Genomic DNA, 16,031 nt, shown 5'->3' with positions numbered 1-16,031 from the left:
ACAATTTCAGAAATATTTTTTTAAAAAGTAGAATCGATTCAAATCTTTCCATAAAGGGATCTTAGTGATAAGAGATGGAAGTTCCCATACCTTGATATAGTCTTCAGATGGTCCTAGCGCTAAGATGCTCTTGTTGAGAGATACTTGTGGGAGTGTCTGATCCTCATTTCAAGACAAAAACATGAATCCTTTATTTCGCATATTTATTGGGGTGAAAACGGTTTTTGATAAATGTCAGATTTGTCCTGGCCTAAGGTGAACATCTGTGGTTCCCTGGAATCAGACCGTCACAAACTAGTATATGTATGTATATATATATCCCGCGCACCGAGTCACTTCCCTCATCTGATGCGCGTTAAAATTCATGACAGAACGGAACTTAAATGGATCACTATAATAAGAAGAAATTGGACCGTTTTACACAGCTAAACGCCCTGACCCGTTTGATGTTTCCACTGTTGGGATATAAAATTCATGTAAACATGGTGTTACGTTACTTGTTGGGGTCGGGGAAGGGGACAGGGAGGATGAGGGGACCACGGGGGCTTTGAACTTCCTGTAAAAATTAAATACGGATTCAGCTGGAGCCGTTTGTGTTCCCGTCGATGCGTTAGCGTCTCCCAGCTGGTTTGCTCGGGTTTTCCTCTGAACTGTTGTTATAATGGAGTGGGTTAGAGACAGAAACTGAATCCAGTAGCCTAGCGGTTAAAGTCGAAATATTTCGGTTTGATTCTCTGTACCGGGCGGAGAGATGTAATAGCAACCCCACTTTTTGCACAGGTTCTACATTATTTGAACAGAAACACATGGAGGCGATAAATTAGGCCACTTATGCCGAACATATACCAAGTCACAACATTCATTACAGAACAGTCTCATTTCCTCTCTGCTGGGTTCCGCAATTTAGTGCGATAACCAGTCCACTCATTTAAGTGGTTACATAAATAATAATCGGTATGACGTGATACGTCTATGGACTGGTATATTCGAACACTACGCTCCTTCTCATCCTTTCAAAGAGCCTTGCGTACAACGAGTTCTAACAAACGGAAACCTGAGGTGTGTTCACAATCGCGAGCGCCCGATCCTGAACGTCTGTGCCCGGACGAGCGCCCGCGAACTATCCCTCCAGCTGCCTCGCCAAGCGACGAACAAAGATAGCGACCATGGTAAATAGAAAAAAACCCATTCAAATCATTGTCATTAGTTAGCATCCACCTGACGAATGGGGAAGGAATAGCCAAGACACGTTGTGTAAAGCATACGGAAGAAGTTGACATCCATATCATTTTGTCTTATACATGTTTAATGCCATTCCTCACCACTCGCCCCTTTACGTTACCTCCAACAAGAAGATGGTTTGCATTCGTAACTACTCTTTCTGTGATCTACAAGAAGACTCGTACCCTTCTCGTACGCCATTATTGCCAAGAATCGTGGCAAACCAATCAAATCGCACGTAGTAAAACGCATTTCAAAACATGAAACTTCGCTACGTTATACAAAGCACAATTTAAACTTAAACTTTGAGCTAAAAGATGAACAACTTTCAACACTGAAACATATTTGCAAAGGGAATGACCGTATTGCTGTTTTGCCCACGGGATGTAGATATTCTAAGAGCCATATTTGGAAATTCAAAGTTAGCTTTCGTTGATAATAGTACTAGGCTATTTTCATCTTCATGCCCGTTTGCGCTTAGACAGGACCCAGTCGTAAATATGGCCACGAGAGGGGTACGAGACGCCATCCGGCTTGGCGGAATGACACGAGTAGTTACGAATGAAATGGTTTGATGTAAGCAAGCGCTCGCATCCGTTCAGGAACCATGCGAGCGCTCGCGGTTCTGAAAACGCCTCTGGAAATAGTGGAAATCTCAAAACGAGGCTCTGCCGCTAGAATACTCTGGCGGTCTGGTACGGTCTGATATACTGTTAATGCCATAACTACTTAGGAACAAGGTCACACGACAGCTGGAGGTGCACGTTAGAAGCGGCAAGGCGACCTGCAGGTGTCCATAGGGTTCTTTAGCATGGCGGGTGTTCCATAATTCAAGTGTAATCGCGCAGTACGTAGGTACGCACTGTTCAGCCAACGACGAGACTGTTAGTAGGTACGGTCGGTGGTGATGTTAGCTCCACCAGTCCAGAAAACTCGGTTAGACCTGGAGTTGTTATTTATCATTATTTCATAAAGTATTTTTCCGATTTTTAAAACTTGAAAACGCATATTTTATAACACCGGTCCACCTGTCTACAATCGACCTGCTGGTGTCCCGAACAATTAGAAAGAATACGATTTTTAAACATTACACGTACGCCTGATGCAACAGTCAATAAAATATCTGTGATTTTCATCACCTACAAAATGCCAAATGGGCCATGATGGAGTTTAATACAACGAAAGCAAACATATTGAGTTTCATATTTTTCATACGATGCCCCACATTACATGCTGTTAATATATCACACAATCTCGAACACACTTAGCCTCTTTGGGGCATAAAAGTAAACGTGCTGATTTTTCTACAGAATAAAAGGCCTGTATCGTGAGTTCATGAGATTTCAGTTAAAAGTATGGGATAAATCGATGTTTCCCCAAGACAATATGATAATCGTACACCACATTAACATACACCACAATGGCCATGTGGGGAGAATCAAAGTGTCAAAATACAGTGTTCACGAATAGTGTCTGACCCTCTGACAAATCTGGCAGATTTGCCAATGGTCAGGACAGACGTCCCCAACCTGCTGGCCCCAGTGTCTGACTGAATATATTACACTGACTTTGTCTGAACTTGATATTTGTGGCATGTCACACTTGTTCACTCTTTATAAATTTATGTTTACAATGTTTGTCATTACATAATGTTAATAATTTCAATGCCCATTATGAGAAATGTTAAATCTGAAATGTGTGTTTAATTTTATTCTGTGGGTCCTGTGAATTTTCAGTGTGTCAGACATCTGAAACTTACAGGACTCCATGTCCTGTTACTTTGAAACACCATTCGTAAACACTGCAAAATATGTTAAGCACTTTTGGAAGTTGATTGGTAAATGACACTGATGCACACTTGGTTCCGTACACAGGGCTGATGCTTAACAATGGTAAATGACCCCCGCAGGTCCGGGGTAGCATAGGCCTTCAGCAACTCATGCTTGCTATAAAAGGTGACTATGCTTGTCGTAAGAGGCGACTAACGGGATCGGGTGGTCAGGCTCGCTGACTTGGTTGACACATGTCATCGGTTCCCAATTGCGCAGATCGATGCTCATGTTGTTGGTTACTGGATTGTCTGGCCCAGACTCGATTATGTACAGACCGCCGCAATAAAACTGGAATATTGCTGCTTGCGGCGCAAAACTAAACTCACTCACTCACGTACATGTAATATATGAGGAAAAATGAAGAATACCACTACATATGGGTGAGGTAGATACCACACTGTCACGCGCCCGTCCATTCACAGTAAATTACGTTCTTCTGGATGTTTATCTTGTCAGTTCACTGTGAGAGTGTCCGTCCCGAATAAAGGGTTTTCAATGAATATGAAAAAAAAAACGGACGCTGGATAGCCCAGTGGTTAAAGCGTTCACTCGCCATATTGGTTGTTGTGTTCGATTCCCATCATTCCCATTGCATTCTGATGTCACGCAGATAAAATACTGCTAAGTATTGAGAAATCAATACTATGAATAAATTTTACCTTATAATTCTAAAACTACTGCTATATTTTGTAAATCGCTCCACCATACTAACTCAAGCTAACCATTCTCGATTCTAAATACTCCCCTTCTTATAGGAGCCGTGTTTCATTTTAACACCAAAGTATATAATGTTGTCGAAACGGCATTAACTCGCAGCGAGATAAAATGCGATGAAGAATTGCACTTTTACATCCACACAGTGTTTAAATAAAGACAATATCGGAGAAAAATGTCCCCTTTATATCCTTCAGAATGGCGGCGCTTCGGCCTCGCCGACCTGTCCTCGCGAACTGTGACTCGCATTCATTACTGGAGAAGATTATGTTCAGAAGGTCATCAGGGTGACATGATTTCGTTTTGATTTCTATTTAACACCCAGTCGCCCAGCCCTCTGTACGTGCTTTATTGCAAGTAAAGGGGATCCAAGCAACCCAGACTTCGACATGGTAACTCGATCACGGGAGGCTTCAGTCGACAGCAGAGCTGCCAGATCTGTCCCTCCGTCCACAAAGATTGTCAGCGACGGTTTCTGATCATGGGCCAAGTTACAGGGAGATTAGGCGCTGTCTCCGTCACGGCAGTCAATGCAGTCTGCGTTTTGGATCGAGGTGGAGTTGGTGGAACTGTTCGGTAATATGTATAAAGTTCGGCGGTTGATGAACAATCTGTGGACCTTGGTGATACGGACAGTCTTGTTAATGAATCTTTGTAATCAACTGTCCTGACGCTTGACCTTTCTCGACAGCCTAGGATATAAATGTTTCTTGTTATGACGACTAACAGCTGTATCCTGAGTAATCCGGACACTTTGCTTAACGGGCAGGTGATGGGAAATAAAGATAATGTTGAGAGAACCTGTCTTTAATGATCCCAGTAATGTCGGTTTTATGGTGGTACCAAACCTCAGACAGATGCACTTAGCAATATTCCAGCTATATGGCGGTGGCCTGTAAGTGATCGAATCTGGTCGAGACAATCCATTGTCACGAGCATCGATCTGCACAACTGGGACCCGATGACATGTGGCAACCAAGTCAACGGGCCTGACCACCCGATCCCGTTAGTCGCCTCTTTCGACAAGCACGGGTAACTGGAGGCCAATATTCTAACCAAGACCTTTACGGCCGTGACTTGACACCGATATTTGTACATGGGCACTCACTGGAATCCTATTCAGATCATATGTTTACGTGCATACTGCATCCATGTAGATTTTTAGTAACGGAATGAAAGGAAAAATATATTCTCAACACCAGTCTCAAAACCACACTGATACCTGATTATATAGCTCCCCGAAAGTATTGCACTCACAATCTACCATTATTTCTATATTTGGTCGTTTGTGAACGACAGAAACGACGGAACTTGAATTTAACGAAAAGGAAATCCACTCTCGCTTGCCGTGTTTAACTGCACAAATGTACATGACGATAAAAGAGATAATGGGAAAATTATTACACTCCTGGAAGGACGTCATATCACTTATACGCAACTCGTACAAATTTATGTATTGCCTTGAATGTTCAAGGAACGCAATAGCCGATTGTGTTCAAGGTATGTAACAGCCTGTGGTGTCCAAAGTACGTAATGGCCGGTGGTGTACAAAGTACAAACCACAGACGGCTAGACCGTAGTTTCAGCTGTTCGCTGACACAAGACAGCGCTTTAATATGTACAACGGTAATCAGTGAAAACGGTTAAGTAATATTCAGATAGGCTAAGGCCACTAACCACATGTTCGCGCCATAAGATATGTTTACACACTAATAGTGTTACATACATCATAATTAGTTTCACAATTACCCCAATTAGTACAGTGAAAGAGAAGGATTTAGTGTACAAAACAGAAAACTGAGTCGGTAATTGAGACGTATGACTGCTTAACCACAATACATAGAAATACAGTATGGTTCAAAATTATTGAGAATAGCTAAAGCATTTCATATTATTAAACGAGAACAAATCAGATAAAATTGAATGTATTGTGAAAGTGAACTGACCTTTTCATGTTGTGTAGGTAACAATTTAATATTTTATCAAGTCTCCTTGAGCTTCACGGCACAGTCTAAGACGGGTAGGCATACTTCCTATCAGAGAGGTTAGTGTCTCGTGAGTTATGCTGTCCCAGTATCGGACCACTTCTCTCTTCATGTCTTCAATTTTTGTCAACCCCTTTTGATTCACACATTCCTTCATCATCCCCCAAATGTTCTCAATGCGATTTAAGTCAGGACTATATGCAGGAAATGGTAATGCAGTCACATTTTTCTCCTGAAACCACTGCTTGGCATGTTTTGCGGTGTGTTTAGGATCATTATCTTGCTGCAAAATCCAGTCATTTCCATAAAACACATGTGCACTTGGAAGGAGAAAATTATCTAATATGTTAGTGTAGCGTTGACTTGTCAGATTTCCCTCAAACACACACAGCGGGGTCGTTCCTAATAAGGATATCCCTCCCCATACATGAAACTTTGGGCTGTATTTAGGTCGTCGATACAACGGTGCTGACGCAGACTTTGTCCATATTTTCACATTATTGGGATATACCCATATTGAGCTTTCATCAGTAAAAATCACATTTTTCCAGTCAAAGTTTTCATGTGCCAAACACCACTCAACACGCCTGTCTTTATGTTCTTGTTTCATGGGAGGAGAAGGAATTCCAGTCTTTTTCTCCCATCCAAGATCAATCAAATTTCTTCTAACTGTAGATTTTGATACAACTGTTGATCCCCTTTCTATCATTTCATACCTGATGTTGGAGATGCTTGCCCTTTGCTTTTTAGACGCTAAAATTCCCAGCCGGACGCGATCTGAGAAGTCCAATTTTCTGGGTCTCCCTGCTCCTTTCTGGTGTCCAAAATCCTTTCCCTCTTTAAAATTCTTCCTAATCCTATACACAGTAGAAAGAGGAGTTCCTGTTCTCTCTGCCAATGTATTTACATCATCAATTCCTTGATTACACAACTCAAAAATCAACCTTCTTTTATCTTCAGCAGACATTGTTGACAGTGCTGAGGAAAATGACGTCTGCTACAAATTCAGGGGAGGTAACTCTAATTGTACTATACTCAGTAGGCCAAGATGAGTTACCTCCCTTATACCATTACTTAGTTTTAAGTATCAGTGAATCAGTTGAGGTGTTAGGATAGCTCAAAGTAAGAAGAAAAATTCTCAATAATTATGAACCAGACTATATCATTAAAGGTCATGGCAACTTATTTTTCATTGTGTGTTTTTATATAAACACTACACACAAAAAGTAGGGAAACACTCTAAAATTTGAAAGTCATATACAAATCTAATAGTGATGGGGTCATTTATACTCAAAGGTAGGTAAATGCAACTTGGTGTGACCTTAAAGAGCACTTTAATAGACATGGAACAACGGTAAGTATTTTTTACACGTTGATATAATTCTTGGTACACCGCGTGAAAAAAATGGCACATCGCTTTTTTCCTTCAGTGGGAGACGTTTCAATTAGGTTTTATTGCTAAACCCTGACCTATTTATGAAAAACCCACCACCGCTCTGAACAAGGAATCAAAAGGTTGCTTCCAAACACACGCACCGAGACGTACTGCTCCAAGCCTCGACCCCAGTCAATGGAAACTGCAACATTATGCACCGTGCTGACATTTGATTCAAGATTATCTAGGTTAGTATGAATAAAAAGCCAATGAATAAATCCCACATCTGTCTCCATATGTCAGACAGCGCGATATGAATGAAATGAACGCGAAGTTAAACCCCGTTTCATCTCACATGACCTCATCTCACCTCCCTTCATTTAACCTCACTTCACCTCACGTTCATATAAGAATATAGTGGTTAACCGTATTATAAATGTGTGATGTACGGGCCATATGAACGTGTTGGTGCGAGAAGGTCACTACCCAATGAGGTACATTTGCTGTACCAACACATCTAAAACAGAGGGATGGGGTGCCTGTAAGCCCTGTGCATAAAACAGAGGCAGAGTGTGGACTCTTTGTGTCGTCGTTTATATCCTTGTAACGTTTTCATAACTTTCGCAACTCTTTAAATGAAATCACGTTTTCAAGTGTATACTTTCATTTATTACTGAAGAGGGTGAGCATACTGTGGTTCATATTTTTCATACGACGCCCCAGGACAAAATATCACTATTTATTACCTACGGGGGCGAACATAAAGGACTTAATCATTTTCATACGATGATAAGGCAAAATACCACTTTGTCATGGTGACGTGACGCCATAAACAATGCTATGACGTCGCGTTTTTTCTGTGACGTTGCGTTATACATGAGGTGGGTAGCCAGCATTTGTTTGAAAGAAGAGTTAGGTAAATTTTCCTCAATTTGATGATTTGCGTAATAAACAGAATATTATATTCGTGACTGTCCATATCATACAATGTTTACGACACTTGTGCCTAAATATCGGTATATCTCTCGAGCTTGCTCGGGAAATACCAACATTTAGGCATTCAAGCCCGTTGAAGATACTGCAGTGCAATATTTTTACGGCAATATTGCGCTAATGTAATACCGCTTAACGTATGACGTCAAAATGGTTCGAAGTTGTGACGTCACAATGCTAATGCCGATGTCGCAATTTTACTAGACCTTGCTTGACTCGCGGAAAGCTGAGAGTCCTCACACTGCAGAGAATTTCGCGGCAGTTTCTATCAATTTATGTTGGCGAGTAATAAACAGAATACTAAACTCGCTTCCGTGAAATATCATTTCTATTAATCTCGTTAAAGATTTGGTATCAAACTTTCGCTCGTTTGATACCAAATCATTAACTCGTTTAATAAAAATGGTATTACACGGAAGGTCGATTAGTATCCTCTGTTAATGACATGGACGCTCACATCATATCGTCCATGTCATTGTAGACGTGACATAAACAATGCTATGACGTCACATTTGTTATTTGCCGTTGCATTTTTCTTGCGGAGACTGCGGGTAGCCAACCTATGTTTGAAAGTAGATTTGGGTTTATTTTCCTCAGTTTGAAAACTTCGGTATGAACAGAATATCATATTTGTGCTCATATCATAACACTTGTGCCTGAATATCGATATATCTCTATATTATTAAACTGTTGCAAGTGGAGGTTTGGCTGCCTTGTGGTTAAAGCGTTCACTCGTCACTCCGGGAGAATTCCCAACATGTGTACAATGTGTCAGGTCCATTCCGGTGTGCCCCGGATTCAGTGTTTTGGATTCAGCATGCTTTACGCACTACCGGATTTACTCATTGTACATTTCGTATCGCAGTTGGTCACTTTCTTGTACTGTTCTCTGCTTGACCCCAGAACTGACCATTCCACAGTTTATAATAACGGGCACGATACGGCAACTACTATTCCCCGTCATATAACCATCACCGTCTTTCAAGCCTCCCTCTCGCCCATGTAATTAAAGCAAAGTGGGGCACGCGTGTGTTCGTAACTTTCCCCAGCTAAATATGAAGAACGATGACTTTATATAGGACTAGTATTCGGTATAAATGGTTCATCACCTAAATGATGGGGTATCTGAGAAGGGTTAATGCTTCAAGTACAACCATGACGTACTACTATAGGGTCGTGATGGAGAGGAGCCTGTAGTGTATTTGACAGGTGCTATCATTGATCATCTTACTGTTCTGCATTCGTTCTATCTTAATAATTCAGAAACATGCACACGTTTGTGTGATGGATCGAGAAACGCTGCCAATTATCTTACCTCACACAAAATATTGCTTTCTGATTGACTGAGCGCTCTTCTAATATGTTCAGTGTACCCCGCTACCTGAGATTACACCCGCGAATATTCGGGTTAGAACTGGTTTTCAGCAACCCATACGATGCGCATGACGTCTGGTTGTCTGGCTCGCTGACTTGGCTGACACATGTCATCGTCTCTCAAACACGTAGATTGATGCGCATGATAACCATTCTGGCCTCACGGAGCTTTCCTCAAACCCATCTAACTCTGGATAACACAAAACTGACCCGAACAAAATATTTTTGAATAGAATTCCTAACTTAAATATATGGTACAGAAACATTATGCCACATATTTGCTCTTGTGTATCTGATGAGTGTATTGTGAGTATATTTGGGGAATATAAGTCAGTCAGCTTAATTCTTCTGGGGGTGCTTGTCACAGATTCCAGTTTGCGGAAAGTGTCATAGCTAGGTTCCAGTATACGTGGAACGTGGAGCGTTTGCCTTAGCGAAGTTCCAGTATACGTGGAGCGTTTGCCTTAGCGAGGTTCCAGTATACGTGGAGCGTTTGCCTTAACGAGGTTCCAGTATATGGGGAGTGTTTGTAATAGCGATGTTTGAGTATATGGAAAAGAGTTTGTTATAGCGAGGTTCCAGTATACAGGGGATTGTTTTTCACAACAAATTTCCAGTATATATACTCGCAAGGAATTTCAACTGTCTTTAAAAATTGTATTACCCGATTGTGTTCTCAGTAGATATATTAATCACCAGCTCGGAGGCATTCGCAGATCCCAAATGCAACAGAGAATTCCTGAAATACTAGGAATAGCTTGGTCTGTCATTGATGTTCATTTTAATACGATAAATCAACGGAAGCCGTTTCTAAATGTTCAATTATTCCTGGAAACATGAACACGGTGGCTTTCTTGTTCTGAAACATGTTTACATTAAAGCTCTGGAAGAGTACGATTTCAGACAATTCAAATTACGCCAGTTTCCCGTTTTAATTGCTTGGGAGTAGCTGTACAATTAGCGTGTCCCATTGCGAATGCCAGTATGGGAAGACGGATGACTAGTAAATACTGCAGTGTCACTTCCGGCTACCCCGACCACGATAAAACAGGAACTGATGAAATACGCATGCGTTGTCTCATGTTCTGAAGCCTTCCCCAGGAAATTAGCCCCAAGTAACAGTCACCAACCTATAAGGTTTTCTCAGGTAGAATTACTGTAACATAAGTTGACAAATGAATGCTTTTTTTTAGCATTTTTGACATAAGCTTAATGTTGCTGATGGAGGAAAGATGGTGACCAATGCATTCCACTTTGAGAATCTTTGAAGTTCGGAAAGTTCAAGCTGTGTCAGATTTGGTATGGTAGATTTATAACTCATTGCTTCGTATTTTCCCTCCTTTTATCGCCATGTTTCCTCTTCAGATGCAATCTCGCTTAACGGAGTTTTCTAATTTGTGGTCACGTGACAGTTTAGTTGGATTATGGGAGGGTGATTTTCTCCGAGTATATTGATGGGACTCCCTAGATGTGTGAACAGCTTGTCGCTGTGATTACACGAAGACACTAAATAAGATCCAAGTTAATCAGGACCAATATTTAGCGATGAGATTGCCATATTGCCATATTGAAATATATTCAGCCATGCGGCGAAAATATTCGCCTGTCGGCTGTCCTCGACAATTGTCTGAGTTCCATGGCTGGCATCGGCGACATGCCTCTCAGAGAATTAGTACCATTAATGGCAGAGAAAGTTCCCCGTATTATGATCGATGACTTCACACAAAGTTAAGCCCTAATTAGCTGTGCCTTTTTGTTATTTCCATCGGATTTGGAACCTTTATTCAAGCGAATATTTTCCTTCAACAGATCCTACAATGCCAGTATTGACATAAATGAGGTTCCCCCTTTTTACTGTTTATTTCTTTCCTCATCCTGTCACGTTTTAACCAATTCCTGGGATAATTGAAATATTTTTATTTCAAACTTCCGGATGCTTTCGAACTGTTTGTACGTTTGACCTTATTCTCTGAACTAAAGAAAGAAAAAGTACTGAATCAAATTAAAATGCTTTTTTCTACGCTCATTCAAACTGACACTTCGCTTTGTTTTCAGCCTATCAATTTCGGTAGTCAAAATATTGATTAAAAATTTCAGTGCATTTGGATTGGCAAATTTTGAAAACTGTTTTCTCTCTAAGGAATTACTCTCTTAAAAAGGAAAGGAGCTTATCACAATTCGCAGCGTCTAAGAAAATTATAGTATTCACCAGACAGACAGGGCATAGCTGCGGTCATCGGCACCGATTTGTTCTTAAAATGCACGGATATATACTGGTATGGGGTCCTGTTCAAACGTACATCAGCCCAGATGGTGTAGATAGAACTTGTGAGAAGTCAGACTTTCAGTTGTAGTAGGAAATTTTTTTTTTAGCTTATTAAATCTCCATGTAGACGTGGACAGTGTCGTTCCGAAGGCTGTCTCCCATGTATAACCTCATATTTTAAGTTTTAGAGTGAAACACAAAAGTTTCTCTTCAACATAGAATTGAAACGTGAAAATGAGTGTTGCCAAGCAACATGGTGCGCCACAGACTGACATGTATGTGTGTGTCTGGCATTTTAGAATTTTATGAACAAAGTTAAAGAAATTAAGAAACGTACAACTATATTGAAAGCAATTCCAGCTCAGCGAGGTATTATTTTAAATTCATTCATACTTTACGTAAGGAGTCACGCACTTGCAAATCAACTAGAAACATTTGGAACACAGAAAAATGTTACTGTTAAATGCAACTAAGCAACGTGCATCATGGCATCGAGTACAAGCATAAAGGAGTTAGTTCACTAGTTAGTTAATACTTAAAATAAAGAAATAAACTTGATCTTGATAATAATATTAATAATTAAATCATCAAATATCAGGCATTAAACATATGTTACATGAAAATATGTCATGCAAACACACCCTCGCTGTTAAGTATTTCATTAGCGTTAATAAATATGAACAGATTTCAGCGAAATGCATAAAAGCGTTGTCGTGTCCCTAGCTTCGCCAAGGTACTATCACCGGATTGTCTGAACCGGCGGCGATTCCGTAGACAGCGTCCTACTGCCAATAGGGCAGCACGTGCCTAGACTCTTCATGGCCACCCGGTGTCAGGACATGCTTAGACTTACATGACCACCCGCTGTCAGGACATGCTAAGGCTTTACATGACCACCGATGTGTAGACATGTTTAAACTTTACACGACCACCCGGTGTTAGCGTTTGCTTTCGGTGATACGTTCAGTAGATAACGGACACTGGTTATTTTCAGTTCTTGGCGTGCACTAAATATTCTGTATAGTCGACTATAATATGCATGTTGATACGGAAAAGGTGTGTGATAATGGTTTATAAAAATGAATTAGAATAGAATAAATTCTATATTCTTCCATAACCTGCATTGGAAAACTAATTTCTTCGGCTCGCCGTTTTTCCAAGAATGAAAACAGTTACACGTCTCATATATAAGTACATTTGCAAATGACTTTTTTAAAAATTCTGAACCTCCATAAAAAATGATAATTGTGAACCATAATTGATCGAATTATCATGGTGTTCACATGGGTCTAATCCCATTTGTGAGAACTCCCAGTTGTGAGACTGTGGTGTAGGAAATTAACAAGGAAAACACCACACTTCCTATGTGATAGAATGGGTTAACTGTAGCTAATAAGCTATGTAACTGAACTTTGTGAACAGAACAAAACACACATTTTATTCTATAAAAATCAAATATAGTGACACAGAGAATATAAAGCATATTGATACATATTAAAATATTTGGAAAGAAATTGTTGTCTCATGTCATTTAGTGCTGGACAGTAAAATATAATGTGGAGTTCATCTCTGACAGATGATGTATAAAATTGGCGGATTCTTTTACATATTTTAATGCCATGACAATGTCATGTTTCAATGGACAACCAGTGGTTTGAAGTTCTAAATTTAGTTAACCGGAGCTTATAGTATTAACGTAATAGTAACCAATAAGGTTCTAAAAATGAGCCTTTAAAGAATATGTATTGTGCATAACATTATAAAAAAATGGTATTAAATTTGCCATTACAACATAACATACTTTTTGTCCAATTTAGTATAAGTCCTATGGTTATGGATATTCTGATGGGGTATCTACCTAATTCGACGTAAATCATTAAATATGAGTGATTGTTTTAATTATAATTAATATAATATATTTATTAACAGTAGACTGCTCTTTTCGATCACCATTTTATTCCAGACCTTCCGCAAGTACCGATGTCGGCTTGTTCGCTCCATACCTTTGATAATCTATTTCGTTATTTCTGTATCTATCGATGTTCTCTATTGAAAACAATAAAAGCTCTTTAACGAACAATGTCTTCTGCGTTAAGTTTAGTTATTAATGAACTGTGTCTGTTGTGGGTTTTCTTCTGCAACTGGGCTGTTTCCACTTTCATTGTAGGGATGTGGCAGCACTACCTATGTGCACCGAACCATTAATTAATGTGTCTCACAAGTGGGAGTTCTCACAAATGGGAGGACACCTTCACATGAACTTATGAACAACAGCCATAACATGTATAAGGTGACAGAAATGTAATTATAGATATCCGTTATATCATGCCATAACTCTTATATAACCAAGCAAGCCGCATTGACTTCCTCAACGTGGAACAAGTTAAATTCTGGCAATATGAAATCCTTTTCCCAAGAAATGATGGCTGTAGAAGTGGCCCCCAGCATTATGTGATCACAGTGTAAATGACCCCAAAAGTCAGGGGCAGGGGTTGGAGGGAAGTTAATACCAGTATGCTCTAATAACGACCATCTTTCCCACGACAGCCAAAGTAATAAATGCGGATAGTGTAAATGGACGATATTGTTCTTATAGTGTACCGGCTGCAGCCGAGTGGGATGAGTTCTTTATATAGCTCTATTGCAGGACGCAACTTTGGAAGGAATTTCTTTTCTACTTCACAATAACAGAAACCAACTCAATTCAATCTTTTTCTGAACGTATGACATTGCTATAGTTGATTTTGAAAATTTGCTTAGTCACCGTATAACTTTAAATGAAATGAAAAAAAGAATGTACTTATATCAATATCTCTTACTAACTACATTCTGTAAATATCGGCGTAATTTTCATTTATGTAAAACGATGTATTTTTAGTTATTTCTGTGTACATTGTATCGAAACCAAATTAAATTCTCTTAAATGTTTTCTTCCAAGCGGTTTTTGTAGATGCGATATTTGTTCATGTAAATGTATTTTGAAAATGGGCGCAGCTGTATTTTTTAAAGAATATTTTTTATCTATAATTTTTAACTTACCTCCGCCGTTCCGGTAACAAAGGTAGGGAAACCTCCATACGTTTCCGAGGCCCACGCACTGTCCCACACATGACAACACAAACTCTATCTTTCCACTCCAATATTCCCGCTCAGGGACAGCGTCCAGTTTCGCCTCCACAGCCCGGGGGGTCGGGACAGGCTCACCCCCGCAGTTCGGCCGGGCAGGACCTCTGAAGTCATTGAGCTCCATAGATTCTTTAAGCGGTTTCTCCATGGTCGTGGACCAGATCCACATAAAACAAAGCCAGTTCTCTTAAATATTTCCTGCTGCTAAGATATGTGGTTTGAATATTCCTTGGGTCTCAACCTTAGGAGCATGAATAGTCCATCTTGCGAAGTTCCTGTGTTGCAAACAGGTAGATGTCCAAAAACGAATTCCAGTGACCGCTGATGACCAGAACAGATTCACACGACCCACCGAGTTGCCATCCTTCGGAGAGACTCGGGAATTAAAATCCGAACGTTTCCTGAATGTTCCCGAATGACCATTCAGAAATTACTGGCAATCTTCGCTATGACAAACTGTCATGAGATTTAAAAAAGAGTCCCTGCTGGTATAGCTAACATAGCGTGTGTACCCATTGTCTCACGTGACCTTTCATTTCAGTAATGAGTCGCATTGAATACTCCAAACAGGGACAGCTCGGTAACTCTTAACACCGCGGGTTCCGATTTGACGACAGTTCCGACGTTGACTGCTAACTGCGTGAGCCCACTTCAGCTTTAAGCACGTCTCCAACAGGAACAACGCATGTGCCTCCCTGTCGGTGTATCACGCCAAGTGGACGCTTATCAAGAAACAGTTATTCTGTCAAAATGAAATAGAATGAGCCACCAAACCGCATGACGACGCTGAAATGAGCCTTCGGGAAATTCACATTTGACAGAAAGTTCAACGGAGTCTTTGGGTCGATCGAGCTCACGTGCGACGGTGGGGATGCTTTTTCGCAATATAAGGGGCCATCGGCCTTAGATTATTGAAAAATTGACCCAAGCGCTGTAACGGCTAGGGGATTGCAATCGGAAGTCGATGAGTTGGAAACCTATCATTTATCCCCTTATTAATGTCAATGGGAGACACGGTCCTGCATGATCCCTGTATCCAGTGAGCTCGGTCGGGTTGGACTGAGCCCGAGCCCAAATCGCTAAAAAAATAAACTGCTCGTCGATAAAGTAAGCTGACGAATTGTTCTGGGTACTGTGAAACGATG

General features: G+C 40.5%; 1 protein-coding gene across 1 annotated transcript in view; it reads right to left on the bottom strand.

Moving 5' to 3' along the window:
* Positions 1–15,425, bottom strand: part of LOC137295806 (sodium- and chloride-dependent GABA transporter 1-like) — a 40,230-nt gene extending 24,805 nt beyond the window's left edge. Inside the window, exon 1 of the mRNA XM_067827360.1 lies at positions 14,800–15,425. Within this exon, the coding sequence (XP_067683461.1) occupies positions 14,800–15,055 (256 nt within the window). The 5' untranslated portion in view covers positions 15,056–15,425. The remainder of the gene's footprint in view (positions 1–14,799) is intronic.
* Between the last annotated feature and the right edge of the window lie 606 nt (positions 15,426–16,031).

Source organism: Haliotis asinina, chromosome 9 (assembly GCF_037392515.1).
Source record: "Haliotis asinina isolate JCU_RB_2024 chromosome 9, JCU_Hal_asi_v2, whole genome shotgun sequence".
In the NCBI taxonomy this organism is placed as follows: domain Eukaryota; kingdom Metazoa; phylum Mollusca; class Gastropoda; order Lepetellida; family Haliotidae; genus Haliotis; species Haliotis asinina.
Note: the sequence above shows the minus strand (reverse complement) of the source record. Positions and strands in the feature narration are given on the sequence as shown.